The 14170-nt window shown below is 37.8% G+C and overlaps 1 protein-coding gene across 7 annotated transcripts in view; it reads right to left on the reverse strand.

Annotated features, from left to right (window-relative positions):
• Positions 1–280: 280 nt before the first annotated feature.
• The window catches only part of fgfr2 (fibroblast growth factor receptor 2), a 48723-nt gene continuing 34833 nt past the window's right edge, over positions 281–14170 (reverse strand). For 4 of the 7 annotated variants that reach the window (XM_041269252.1, XM_041269249.1, XM_041269251.1 and 1 more), the window contains exons 10-18: positions 12455–12606; positions 10102–10223; positions 9565–9708; positions 8747–8937; positions 8093–8215; positions 7800–7870; positions 5468–5605; positions 4767–4872; positions 281–1534 (exon numbers count right to left, since the gene is read on the reverse strand). In XM_041269252.1, the coding sequence (XP_041125186.1) occupies positions 1370–1534; positions 4767–4872; positions 5468–5605; positions 7800–7870; positions 8093–8215; positions 8747–8937; positions 9565–9708; positions 10102–10223; positions 12455–12606 (1212 nt within the window). In that variant the 3' untranslated portion in view covers positions 281–1369. The remainder of the gene's footprint in view (positions 1535–4766; positions 4873–5467; positions 5606–7799; positions 7871–8092; positions 8216–8746; positions 8938–9564; positions 9709–10101; positions 10224–12454; positions 12607–14170) is intronic. The other 3 variants (XM_041269254.1, XM_041269255.1, XM_041269253.1) reach the window with 1 other exon arrangement.

Consider the following 14170-nt stretch of genomic DNA (forward strand, 5'->3'; position numbering starts at 1 on the left):
CAATACCATGATGCCTGAAGGTTTAAATAGAAAGGAATAGCAAATTGTTACATCATTAACTATGTAGTAAATTATATCCCAAGTACATTAATACATTTAAAACATAAATAAACAAGTTTAGTTACCATGGTATCAAAAGCATATAAATACCTGCAGTGTTTGTTTTCACACACACTTTCCCTTGAGAAAGGTATAAACATACCGAAATGTTGAAAATTTGGCTCTCTTGAGCAATAACATTTATACATAAAAAAATGACACTGAAAAAGAAACCAGTGAATCAGCTTATTTGTCTTTAATTTGCCGAAGTGTTAGAAACACTTGCAGAAACATTTCATTAGTTGGTCCAGTAGAAAACAAGATTTTAATACTTTGTTTTCTTTTCTCCTTAAGATAACTTTGAGTAATCCTACTCTTAGACTAGAGGAAGTAACAATGTAGTACATGTGGTAGTAGTGGGTATTTATAAAGATTTGAATAATGCTTTTGTTATATATTAAAAACCAATCTTCACTTGACGTCAAAATACAATAGTAATAATGACAAAGTATTGTATTTTCTATGCAAACAATTAGCAGACTATATATAACATATACAGTATTTCAATTTTAATATTCACATTTGTTTAAAATACATATGAACCCACAATCTTTCCAAATACCCACTATACATTTCATTCTGTTACCTGCATTGAAACAGCATTTTAAATTACAATATACATAATGGGTTATTTTTTTGTTTTAGTTTTTAGGTTTTTTTTGTTTTTGTTTTTTCTACATAGGTCAATAAATTAACATGCTACCATTTTCCCTGAAAGCAAGTATCCCACCTTCTCTCTCCCAGGTGAAATACATGATATTATATTAGCCACACAACACAAGTGATGGCAATTTACCAACAGAGTAATTCATTCTAGGTGCATTGGGGGCCTCTCTCTTAAATCCATACAAAAAATAATTCAATGTAAATATATAATATAGATTTATACATATTTGAATATATTTACAAATATACCCAACACTTTATATACTGCATTTCATCGCTCCATAGTTACGTGTGGGCATACATTATTACAAAATAAACAAGGAAGGCTTTTCCCCTTTGCCTCAAGTCCATTGTGGTCCATTCAAATGTGGAAGGAAGAGGTTATTGCTTGCAGCAAGACTTGTTTACAATTCTGTGTCCATAAATCCTGCCAGTAGTCCTCCTTAATACAAAAGTTTAAGAGCTTTTGAAAAATATGTTATTCTTGCGCATATAAAAGTCTGTCCGTTAGGCACAAAAAGCCATGTTGCAGACTGAAGCCTTGGTCCCCGGAGATGCAGTCTCTGCTGGAAGCCTCTCCCGTGAGGTGGAGGCTTGGCTGCCTTCATGTTTTAACACTGCCGTTGGTGTGCTGGTACTTGGGAAGACAGGGCTCGTCCGGCAGGAGCTCATGGGAGAACACAGAGTCATCGCCGGAGGAGCAGGAGCTCCGTGTGTCAGGGAAGCTGGGGGAATACTGCTCTGCCTGGGCGCACAGGTCCAAATACTCCTGAGGAACAAAGGAAAAGCTGTTACGAACTTCAAGACCTCCTCCTGAAATTATCCAGGAGACAATATAGGCAACTCTACAAGATTCTAAGTTTAATAATAAACAATTGCATGGTTTCTAACTCAATTATTTTGTTTTCTACGTACCAAATATTTGAGGAGGTTTATATCTAATATAGATATTATATATAATATATACTATATATATATATATAATATATATATATATATATATAATATATAAAAAATAAATTAATGAGTTTCGAATCAGTGGCAGCTAAATAATGTGACTAACCAAGCTCATCCCGGATAGAAACATAGGACTGTATCAATCAATAAGAGATGATATTTGGTGCATTAGATGTATACGTAGTAATGAATATTGCCCTCCGTACACTATGGCTTGGCTCAGACAAGGCCAGCTAGGTTTCTCTTTGGCTCTGGTACTTATCGAAGTAAATACTTAATGACTTAAAAGGACGATCTCCATGTTCCTAAACACTCCTTGTGTACCCCCTGCCTACTTCACTCCAGTCCTGCGGTTAAAGTCGATACAAGCTGCATGTCTCACTATGCAGTGCAGAACAGAATAGTACTTCTGGAAAATAAGTGTTAAATTTATGAATTAATGTTTTTGATAATGTATGGCTCATTGATACATTTCAAGCTCTGTATAAAATAAGTTTAAGTTTGATAACATCCAACTGTTTTCAAACAAAAAAAAAAAAAAAGGCAAGAAGCTGGAGTCTGGAGAAAATAAACAGACTGACTTAGTGCAGCAGCATAACGATACAGCTGGAAATAAATAAAAGAACGTACCTCAATAAAAGTGACCTTTTCATGCTTACATAAAACTGAAGCCTAATTAATTGTTAATATAAACCAGTCTTTCACAAGCTTTGATTAGCAGTTTACTTATGTTCTGACTATCTGCTTTCCATTGTGCATTTTTGAATTTATTTTCAAAACACACACTTGACTGGTGGTTATGAAAAAAAACAAAAAAAACAAACAGTGCTTGAAAAATGTAACGTATATCATATGTCTTGAAGCGGAACATCTGTGAGCACTTTAGAAAAGTTAATTACATCTGCAAAAAAATGAAAGTTATGCTCTGGTAGATAAAAAGCCCCTTTAAATCCAAGCCGTCTCTTAAGTTCCACTGGTATCGGAGGTTTGTTTCACATTGTTTAGGGTTATTAAAAGTAACAAGAGTGGAAAAGAAAATGCGACAAGGAATTTTGAGATTGTGCAAAGACACACCTTGAACATATTTTTGCTTCTAGTCTTACAACCCCATCAATAAACTGAACAGAGGGACAGCACCTACTGGAGTAAAAGCAAAAGCACCCCAATCTGACCATGTGCTCCTTTCAAATATAACAAAAAAAAAAAAGGGTTTCTTTATGAGAAACCACACAGCTTAAGAGTTTTGCCATCACACTGGAATACAGCTTTAACAGGGACACTGGTCTGTCTTCTACTGTAGAAGTTTATTTTGTTTTATTCCAGTACAGCATTGGCCAAAGGTTTTGCATCACCCTATAGAATTTTAAAAAAATCTGCTTCATAAAATCAAATGAAAGCTGCTGAATAATGTTACATTAACATATTGAATCACATGCTGCTGTGTAGTTTTCCATATACTTAACAAAAAACTGAAACTGAAAAATGTGACTATACATAATTTTATTAAAGTCTCAACCCTGAAATTCCAGATGATGCAAAACTTTAGGCCATAGCTGTATTCAGTGCTCCCTCCTGCAATAATATTGTTGCTCTGGTTGAAATGAGATGCTATTAAGGGAACAATGAGCAGCTTACGTATATTTTATTTATTTTAAATAAATAAATAAAAATCGGGACTATGTTGAAAAACTGCTGTGATACAGACACATATACATTGGAAGGCAAAGTAATGCATACAGGGTGTCTCCCTTACATCAGGTCACCATATAAGCTTTAGAACTGCAAAATGATAATGCAGCTTGATGTGTATCTTTCTTTTTGCCCGCAGTAATGCTAGAAGTACCATGTTAGATTCTGCTGACACCCACGTTTCCCCTCCACTTCCAAATAGTTACAAACCCCATGTGTTCTTCAGCACTAGGTTCTTCCTGTATAGTCCTGAAAATGAGTAGCAAAACATAAAGAGGGAGCTGGATTCGAGAAAGGAGAGTGTCCAATTTCAGTGGGGTATTAAAGAGATATATGGGTGATATGAAGAGGGCAGATTAAATGAAATGACTGGACCATCACAGTGGTTTCCCCAACTATTAGTTAAGGTAGGGCTAAGGAAATCATTACCGTTTTGTTCATTTGCATCATCTTTTGCTTAATTTACGGCACTTATGACAGCACACGTGAAGATGTCAGTGCCCAGAGTGAAAGTTTGCTTCCAAATGTTTTTTTAAATCTCATTCCATTTAGAAAAACTTCCTTGATCACGCACGTGCCAGCAGAGGAAGATGAAGCGATCACATCGAGCGATCATATACCATATATGCAAAAAACAACACTCTACGATGTCAACACGAAAGGTGCTGTCTGCAAGTGTAAAGTGGTCAAAAATGATGGACTGTTTGGGCTAGCACTGCTTTTAAAACACAGTAATTATGGAGGGAGGGATACATACATAGAACATTTTTTAATTCCTAAAAATTGATTTCTTGTAGGAAATCTCTGTGCTGACTGTGACTCTTACTAGCGAGTGCTTTTTTACTGCATATATCTTCATATTTTTCCAGAAAACATGCTTTTTTTTTTGTTTGTTACAAAGAACAGCTGTATAGAAATGTTCTAAAGCTAGAAAATGGAAAAGTCACCATATTAATTTTTTGTCTGTATGCCATACAATATAAAAAAAAAGTGAAAGTATTTTATTTTTTGATTTATTTGTGCTTTTCTTGGAAGTGTACGCAAAAACAAATGAGATACACGTCTTTCCAAAAGTCCACTAAACAGAATTCAATGTACTGTCATATTTTTCAGACCACAAATACTGATTAAGAACACGTATTGTTCTTCTTAAAATATTTGACCATTTATTTAAAATATTTGAATTTTGACCATGTTTTGGTTTCAGAATGCATATAAAATGACCCATTCTTAATGAATTGTTGGCAATTTATTTGATATTTTAAATAATAATTGGTGAGAAAGTGGAAAAAAAATAAAAAGCCTTTTCTTAGCTCTACCTTAACACACAATAGCAATGTCATTTAGACACTCACTTCATTCGTAGTTAAGGACAGAATTCGGTCCAGGTCTTCAACCAGTTGTTTAAATGTTGGTCTATGTGAAGAAATGGCATGCCAACAGTCTCTCATCATCATGTACCTGTAATAAGCAAACATTGCTTTAGTTTCTAACTAGCAATTGGTTGACATTTCATTGGCTTAAAAAGGAGTGTATACGTGGCTTTTGGCTTAGTAAAGCTTGTAAAACCAAAACACTTTATTACAGCTGCTACAGTCAGTAATACCAAAACTTGTATGCAAGGGTCAGGATCCTTTTGTTTTTGGCAAATGTCTTTAAAAGGCACACACAGAAACATTTAACAAAATCCCACCACTATTTTACACATTTCAAGTCTGTTGTTTCCTGACGGCTCACGCGACAATTATCTGGAGAAAAATAAAAAATGAAGCAACACATCTTAGTTTTTTCACAGCTTCAGAAAACAACAGCAGCTCTGCTTCCTTTCCTATCACAGACAGCAGATCTTGCTCTCAGGTTTCTGCTTGTCAAGGTCTCACTAGTAAATAGGAGGCCCAATCAGGCAGGCTGAACAGCTTGTACTTCAGACTACTTTAAAACTGCACTTGAGATGGATCTCATCGATTTTACAAGATGCAGAAGAAAGGCGTGTGTGCAGGTCTGTTAATGAGACAGCTACCCTGTCTTGCATTTGGATCAATGAGGAATTTCTCACAGTTCGTTGGTGCAGTTGCCAGGCTTGTCCATTCTGTGTCCTTCTTTAAGAAGCTTGAAAAGCTCTTCTACAGGAATGCCGGGGTATGGGGAGCCTCCCAGCGTGAAGATCTCCCACATCAACACACCAAAAGACCACCTGCGGAAACAGTCAAAACCATCAGAAAATCAATTTGAGAGTAATGATTAACAGGCCAGGTCATGAAGTTATGGATTCAGGTAAGCAACCCAAACCATCACATACAAACTAAGCCATTTAGAAGAAAGCCACACACACACACACTTGATTGACTGCGTCAAACGTGGGCAAAAAAAATCAGACACCAAACTTAATGAGCTGGGGTGAATGTTTAGTTTTCAAGGCGGGCGTTATCACAAACGCACGTGCTGCAACAGCTGTATGCATTGATTACTCATTCTCAAAGGTCGCTTTGTTTCTGCAAACAGTGCCCGGGGCTTGCCACAGTCAGTTCATTGTTTAGACATAAACAGAACAATGAATTTGTGAGCATGTCTCACTTTCCATTCTTTGTGGTTCATACTTTTGTTTTTGTTTCACATTTCCTTCTTTTGCTGTAATAAAAACTAAATAGAAACAAATGATGTTTTTCAAGCATCAATGCACAATTCCAACCCTCAGGGGCCAGAGACCTCCAGGTCTTTTGTTCAAACTCTACCCTAAATTACTGAATTCCACCCATTCTTCCTCTAAAACACGGTGGACTCCGGAGCTCAAGTACCGGATATGTGCATCTCTTAATAGCAGCACTAATAGGCACTACTATAAAAAGAAATACACCCAGCTGCTTTGAACTAGTAATCAATGGACATCACCTGGGATAGATTTGCTCATTAAAACATATATTTCCATGTATTTGAAGAGGGGGCAATTATTTATTCATTGATTGAAGATTTGTTGAGGGAATGCTTATTTATTGAGTCGTTCAGTTTTTTCCGTCCATCCTGATTCTAGTTGACAGGAGTGATCACATTTTGGTATCACCGTTTGATGAACAGCATGGCTATCTCTCTGGCATCAAGGTGGTATCCCAAGGTTGTTTGTTTTTATTTTTAAATACAACCCTGTTTATATTTCAAATCTTTGCTACAGTTTCAGGAGATAAGCACCCTTGTTTTATCTCCTTTCTGATCTCTAGCTGACACACAATGAACAGCAACACTCTCAAGATGATTTGGGACTGGCAGCAACAACCATGAAGTGCATCACCTCCAGAGGAACAAGTGAACCTGCACAAGATCGACTCATAGAAAACAAACACCTTCATGCTTATTGACAGATACAACTATGGAGAGACCAGAGCTAAACTGAAACAGTCTGGGAACCCATGAAAGACACCTAATATAACCATGCAATATACAGGGGAGTATTATCTAGGGACATATGTGATTTGTTATGTATAAATGCTGTATTGGAGGATTATGGGAATTTCATTGAAAAGGCAATGCTGAACCTTGTGGAATAAAACACTCATTAGACATAAGCAGAGGTTTTTATTTTTGTTTTGTTTTTTTCAAGGATCAATATTCATTAGGTTTTTCACTGGAGAGTGAATCAACTCCCTCATTAAATCCTCCAAAGTAATGAATATTGATATATTTCATAAACCAAAGTTGTGTTTGTAGCCTGATGTTTTTTCAAACATTAAAACTAGCAGAGTACTGCTGTTGGCTGTTCAATAAAACACACTGTACCCTGTTCACAAACCTAAAAAAAGAATCATTTAATTTAAAGGAGGGATTTGAAACATGAGACTGAACTCCAAACATTCTTTCAAAACAGGAGTACAAAGGGTGTCAGGAATACCAATGCTTATTAATCATTCCAAACCAGCTTTCAATAAATTAACAGTGATTTTTGAGGTATGTACGTAAACTGTGCCACTGTTGTTTATGTACTGAGACCAACATGAAAGAAAAAAAGAAACCACACCAGTCATTCACATTGCACTGAATGAAAACAAGGAGGATTATTTTGTAAAAATGGGCAGTAATGAAAAAAATGGGCAAAATGTTTGCTTTGTAGTCAGGACATCTGTGAAGTTACAGGGGAGAATCACTTCCGCAGGGACAGAAGGGGGTTAGCGCTCGCCCCCTCTCTCCTGCTTTGAAGCCGACAGATTAGTAACAGAGTGCTGGTTATCAGTCTACCATGAAATCCCCCTTCACTGCCAGCAAAGACTCTCTGTGTCACCCCCTGACCCTCACAGGCACACAGGGCAATTATAAAAATCACATGTTACACATTCAAATTAATCAGCAGAAAAGGGAGAGCACCAGAAAGCATGTTTACCCAAACCTGCCACAGTACTTACACATCGCTTTGGTGGGTGTAAACTCTGTCAAAGAGTGCTTCTGGAGCCATCCATTTCACTGGAAGCCGACCCTGCAAGGTATGAAACAGGCCCCATCATAAATATACTTGGCTTATATTTAGTGTCCACATTAATAGGACAAAAAGAGTTATAATATTTTAATTCTAACCAAGCAAAATCAGTGTCCACAATACTAAACCAGCACCATAATCACTTTTGCAACCTACCAGTCCAAGCTTTGCTATTGAATCCTATGGGTGGGAAAATGTATAGAACACTACTGAAACACTTACATTTGTTGTCTTTTTATAATAATCAATATTGTGGACATCTCTAGCCAAGCCAAAGTCTGCTATTTTCATCACGTTGTTTTCTGTGACTAATACATTCCTGGCAGCAAGATCACGATGAATACACTAATAAGGAGAGAGAGAGAAGAAAAAAAAAATTAAAAAACAACAGGTTTACTATGACAAATTTGAAACACTATTATTAAAATGAAACAGGTAAAATGAGTTATCAACAAATACAGGCTTAACGGATTATTGACTTCTTTAAAGAATTATCTAGCACTTAAAAAAACTGTTAAACTCTTGCGAACTTATGATTAAGGCTCTACTTTTGAAGGTAGGCAAATGAAAAACAGATTTCCTCAGTGGAAAACATTTTCTACGGTATAAAACTAGCCAGAAACAACAAACTTGCAGAAAAAAGTGTTACATTTCTTTTTAAAGCATTTTATTATAATCTTAAAATCACTGTATTCCTCTCATCAGCTGTGCACAGGCTTTAAAATAAGGGTCATTGTGTTTATGGATTGTACTATTCTTTCAAGTTATGTATGGAAATCTTGTTCTTGTAAATGATTCACTTTGAATTCAAGTGCACCAATACTGCATGAAAGTGTCTTTAAATGGTAGAGCCCAGTTCCCAGACTGATGCCTTACCTTCTGAGATGCCAGGTATTCCATGCCTCGTGCTACCTGGTAAGTGCAGGACACCAGGTCCTTGAAGGAAAGCTGTTCGTCCGGCACGCGGGTGATGTCATAGGAGTACTCCATCCCAGGGGGGCGGCGGGCACGCAGGTACTCACGGAGGTTCCCCTTTGACGCATACTCAACTATTACAAACAGGGGGCCTGGAGTTGGAAAGAGAACCAGAGGAAGCATGTGGAGAGAGATGCGTTTCACAGCTACAAACAATACAGGGAGCAGAGCATTTTAATATGAGTGTTCCTTCTTTATTACGCTATTATACAGGAAAATATAGGACTTTTACAACTGACAGTGAATTATCCAAATATGTGAACTATCAAGAGAGCGCTGAATCTTCAAACCCTGTTTCCCAAAACTGTACGAAATAGAACTTTGTTTTATATGGATAAACAGGCATTGACCGAATGGTACCATGGTGGTAACAAGAGTTAGAAACCCTTATAAAAAAGTTTCCTACAGTGTTTTTGCAGTTTTACCATGCTTTTCTCTATGCTTACACTATGTATTTACTAGTTTACACATATTAGTTAATATGCTTTAACACATCAGCTATTCTTACCAATGCCTTATCATGCTTTCATTGTGCTTTATTACACTTTGCTATGCTTTTACTACAGGACACTTATGAGGCAAGACTATTCCAGTACCCAGTCCAGGGTTTCAAAATGTCTCTTATTTAGGTAATCATTTAAAATGAAAGGTGGAAGAAATGTTGGTTTTTAAGCACTCTTGCTGTGCAGGATTGCAACAGGTTTCTAAAGGACCCTTACCATCCTGGGTGCAGGCTCCTAAAAGATTGATGATGTTTTTGTGTTTTCCGATCATTTTCATCATCTCCATCTCGGACACCAGATCAGACAAATCTTTCTCTGTAGCGTCATCTGAATCGAAAGGAACAAAAACAAAGCCCTTAGCTTTGTTTGTAGAATGGGGTCAAGCGCTTTTATATGAAATGCAAGTTTCAAGCCAACAAAGGGGACAAACACAAAAATGATGTAGCATTTCAGGAGACTTGTTTAAAAGCCCCAGAATACAAATACTCTTATTGAATCAGAATGTGCAAGATGTCAGTTAACCAACCATCTTTTACACAACTGAATTATATTTAAAAAAAACAGCCAATTAACATTTTTTAGGTGCTTCCACTGTGCCAATTCTTTATTTTTAAATCAACCTTTGTGTCTACCATGAATTGCACTAAAATCGTCTGAGCCCTAAGGGTCAGCTATGTGACTCTCTGACCTGACAATGACAGGCTTCACTCAACAATATTGAATAAATCTCACACAATGAACCGCTGCCCTTACCTTTCAGCATCTTCACAGCCACCGTCGCTGCCTCCTTGGGCTTGTCTTTGTCGATGCCCAGAGCCTCCGCCATGACCACTTGCCCGAAGCAGCCTTCCCCCAGTGGTTTGCCCAAAGTCAACCTGCAAACGCAAAGAGAACATGGGATGAAAACAGAGTCCATGTACTAAGGACAGAAACACACTACAGGTAAAGGGCTTGAAAATTGCACCAGAACAGAGTACCAGAACCGAGTTTCAGAACTTCCCTTGTTTAGGTATACTACACTAGTTTGTAGGACGTCGAACAATCAGGCCCCTCGTAAATATGCTCTGAACTGATCACACACCATAGCATGAATAAGACTGTAGGTTGCTCAAGCAGCTATAAAAAGGGAGGAACAAGTTTAACATATAATTCCCGACAGCAGATCATTTAAATAATAAAATGAGGGTAGTTCTGAAACCCAGGACTGGGTGCAACTGTGAGTTTCAATTCAGGCAAGTGTCAGAAACATTGAAATGCTAGTTAACAAGATCAACAACCACAGCATATAAAAAGGTGTATTTCTCTTCAATTAAGGGCAATGTTATATGTTCTATAAACACTTCACAAAAACCATATTTAAAACAGCTCTTAAAAACACTTTAAAAAAGTTTGTGGACAGTGGCCAGCAATCAGGTGTTGAAACTGGTTAGGTGGTTAGCTTTAACAAATGAACATTGGAAGCAGGTACCAAGATAAAGCCCATCATAGCAAATCAGGTTGGTGGTTATGATGGGGAGGGGGGTTAACAAACAGGAGCTGGTGCAGAGGACAATTATCTGCAGTCTCAGATTCCAGAGGCTAATCTCAAAGAATCCATCAACGACTGTACATTAGAAAGAAGTGATGGCTACGTGCAAGTGCCCAAGAATTGCACACTGTAGCCCCACTCCTTCAAAACTAGCCTCTTCTGTTTTAGAGCGGTATCATTTCGGAAAGACTGCCTGGACAAGATTCTGACCAATTAAAATCTGACCTGCGCAACCTAGGACTGGAATTCTTTTCTTAAACCTTTTTTAGTAACAAAAAATCCACACGCATATTTAGAAGAGACTTTCCTAAGGCACACAAGATATGCTATTTCTATTTTTCTGTACGACTCGCTTAAATTATAAAGAAAACATGCTCCTTTTACTTTAAAAACAGACATCTGTGCTAGCGTAGTGTAAACGTTATTTATTTAACTACCATATGAAATTAAGTTTGAAATGAAACTACCCGGAGGTTTAATGCATATGTATCGAATGCACGCACCAGAGTCAGCCCACATTCCTGTAATCAAGACCAAGGACTTTTTATGTCAGTCTTCAAATCTTAACTTCCAATTCACCCCAGAAATGACATTTATAGCTCTGAATTGTACAAACATTTGTTGTAGAAAGGTTTCATTTTCATGGCCTGGCCGAGCAGAACAATCGCGGCTCTGTGCTCGGACTGCTCTGCAGGCTGGTAGAGTGGAGCTCAATGGTTCTCTTTCATTGAATGCAATGTGGATCTTGACAGCTTTTTTTATGTTGTTGTTGTTGTTTCTTGTTGTAAATGTTAACACTCCAGAATGTTCCACATTAGAGGCCTGGGGATATTGAGCGCTGCAGCCATTCACACCGGCCCTGGCTTCATCTACACATTTTCACTTCAGCATGGGACTAGAACATCGTGAGACTCAGCGTTTACAAAACAAGCAAAAGAATAGAAAGAATACATGCATTTATTTATGAATGTATTTGTTTTAAATCAGTGCAGACTGAGTGAAGTGTGATGATTACAACATACAAGTGCAACTTAAGTTATTTACCTAGAGGAAGCAGCTGGATATAGTACTTTTGAATTGTTTATTATCTAAACTGTCACCTTCAAACCCATGTGCCTAACCTATGGCAGATATTCTGTATTCAGATTTGCAATAAGGTGGGCAGCAGCAGCACTGAGGCGAGTCCCTGTTGAGATCATTAAAAAGTCCCCATAGCATCACTGTTTTGTACAAGTGCAGTAGCTAATCCATGAGGGACAGAGGTGAATCAATCTGAACTGTGGACTTGCTGTGCATGAACTCCCTCCATCTCACCAGTCAATGCTCATTTTAAATTCTATTTATGGAAAAACATAAGAAATGAAAATAGACAAATGTTTCAACCAGTGCCTTCTCAACTATGGGGTGCCAGTGTTTTTTTTTTTTTTTACTCGCATACAAGACAAAATATTTACATTTGAAAGAATATTCAAAACTTGAAAACCCCCTGGTCATCCCAGGACTAGAGTTTATGTTATTATGCACAACACACAACATGTATGTCACTCGTCCTGCCTTGTGTGTGGGGGGTGAACTTACCTGTCTCTTGCAAACTCCCAGCGGGGGTCTTCGGGGAGCTCATACTCGGGGACACCCGCCAGCATGGGAGTGTCCACGGCAGATGAGAGTCGCGTTGTGATGCGAACCAGGGGAGTATTGGAATTCATGGAGGAGCTGGAGTCTGCAGAAACCTGTGTACAGGACGCAAGGAAGAGAGGCTGATGATTGCAGAAAGGGGTGTCCTGTTTTTCAACAGGACCTCAGCCTGCTATAGAAATGTGTGGGTGTTCTCAAAATGACAAATTATGAATTATCAGAATACAGGGCTAGGCTGCATTTTTATTATAATTCACTCCCAATGATTCTAAACTAACTGGTTTGACTAAAAATAGTGGAATATAAGGTGCCTAAATTGTTTTCAGCTGCAAAAGGAAGACACTTCTGTAAACCCCAATCATGGGGGTGGTCTTATTTCATATCAATGAAACTTCTACATTTAAAGGCATTGCCACGTTCTCATGTTTAATGGCCTCTCTTGTTTTTCAAATCAAGTTAAGTGAGGTGACATTTAAAATTAAGTTTACTCAATTGAGAAAACTAAACCTGATTTGAACAGAGAAGTAACCATTTGTTACTCAATATTCAAAAAGGTAAATTTTCCCCTTGAACAATCCTTATTTAACTAAAACATGTTTTCTGAAGATTCAGCTTTTCATGAATCAGCTGGATTCTAATTCGATACACCGGAAAATACTTCAGTCATTACCACTAATGCAGTGAATGTATTTATAAAGCCATTGAGCACTTCATTAAATATAACCTTTTCTCGTTTGGCCAAATTCACATTCCTACCTTTTACTGCTACTTGACATTTATCATTCAGAATCTGTGTTCCAGTCCTGTTTGAGCTGGGAGCACCAGTTTCAGTGCATCGACCACACTCTCTCATTGGGTACTGCACTCGGGCAAATGTTTTGCAACTCTCTTACCATGACATCAGTGGATTCTCCTTCTTCAGTGCTGAAGGGCAGTTGAATTTCTGAGCCCAATCAATACTGGGTGTATTCTCCAACTAGTGGAAAGACTACAACTGAGACAACCTGTCTGGCAACTATGGCTAAGGACGGTTGAAACCAACCAATTCTGCATAAGTGAAAGATCAGTGATCCAGTCCACTTTTCTAGCTGTCAGCATGCTCTTAAAATAACCCATTAAAACAGAACTCACACCAGAAGCATATACTGGCCGACCAACAGTCATGTCTTCACTTTTGTTTAATATAAATATTTTGACAATTAAAAAAAACTTGCTGGTACACATTTGTTGCAAGGATGTTTCATATTGGATTGATTTAGATGGTATCAGCACTGAGTTGGTTGTGGTTTGTTTATCCCTTGGATTCAATTCATACTTTTACTTTGCAGTGACATTGGATTTAAGTCCCCCCCCATTATCTTACCCAGGGAAGGTTTTTCCTTCAACTTGTAAGGCAAGGTATTAATCGTGTGTTCGTACATGTAAATCACAGTTGTACATTAGAAGAGACTGCCAAGATCTTAACCCTTTGCAATGAAAGCAAAGCTTGAATGGGTACAAAAAGTAGGACATAAGCACACAATGTCATGCTGCTTCTGTGAGTGGATGTCACTCATGCTGGATATTAAGAGAGTGCCAGAAAGCTGGCTGTTACAGGAAACAGAAGGTACCTGCGTTCACCATTTGCAGCGCTAGTGACAGAATGGGGGCACGTATTTA

Source organism: Polyodon spathula, chromosome 13 (assembly GCF_017654505.1).
Source record: "Polyodon spathula isolate WHYD16114869_AA chromosome 13, ASM1765450v1, whole genome shotgun sequence".
NCBI classification, from domain to species: domain Eukaryota; kingdom Metazoa; phylum Chordata; class Actinopteri; order Acipenseriformes; family Polyodontidae; genus Polyodon; species Polyodon spathula.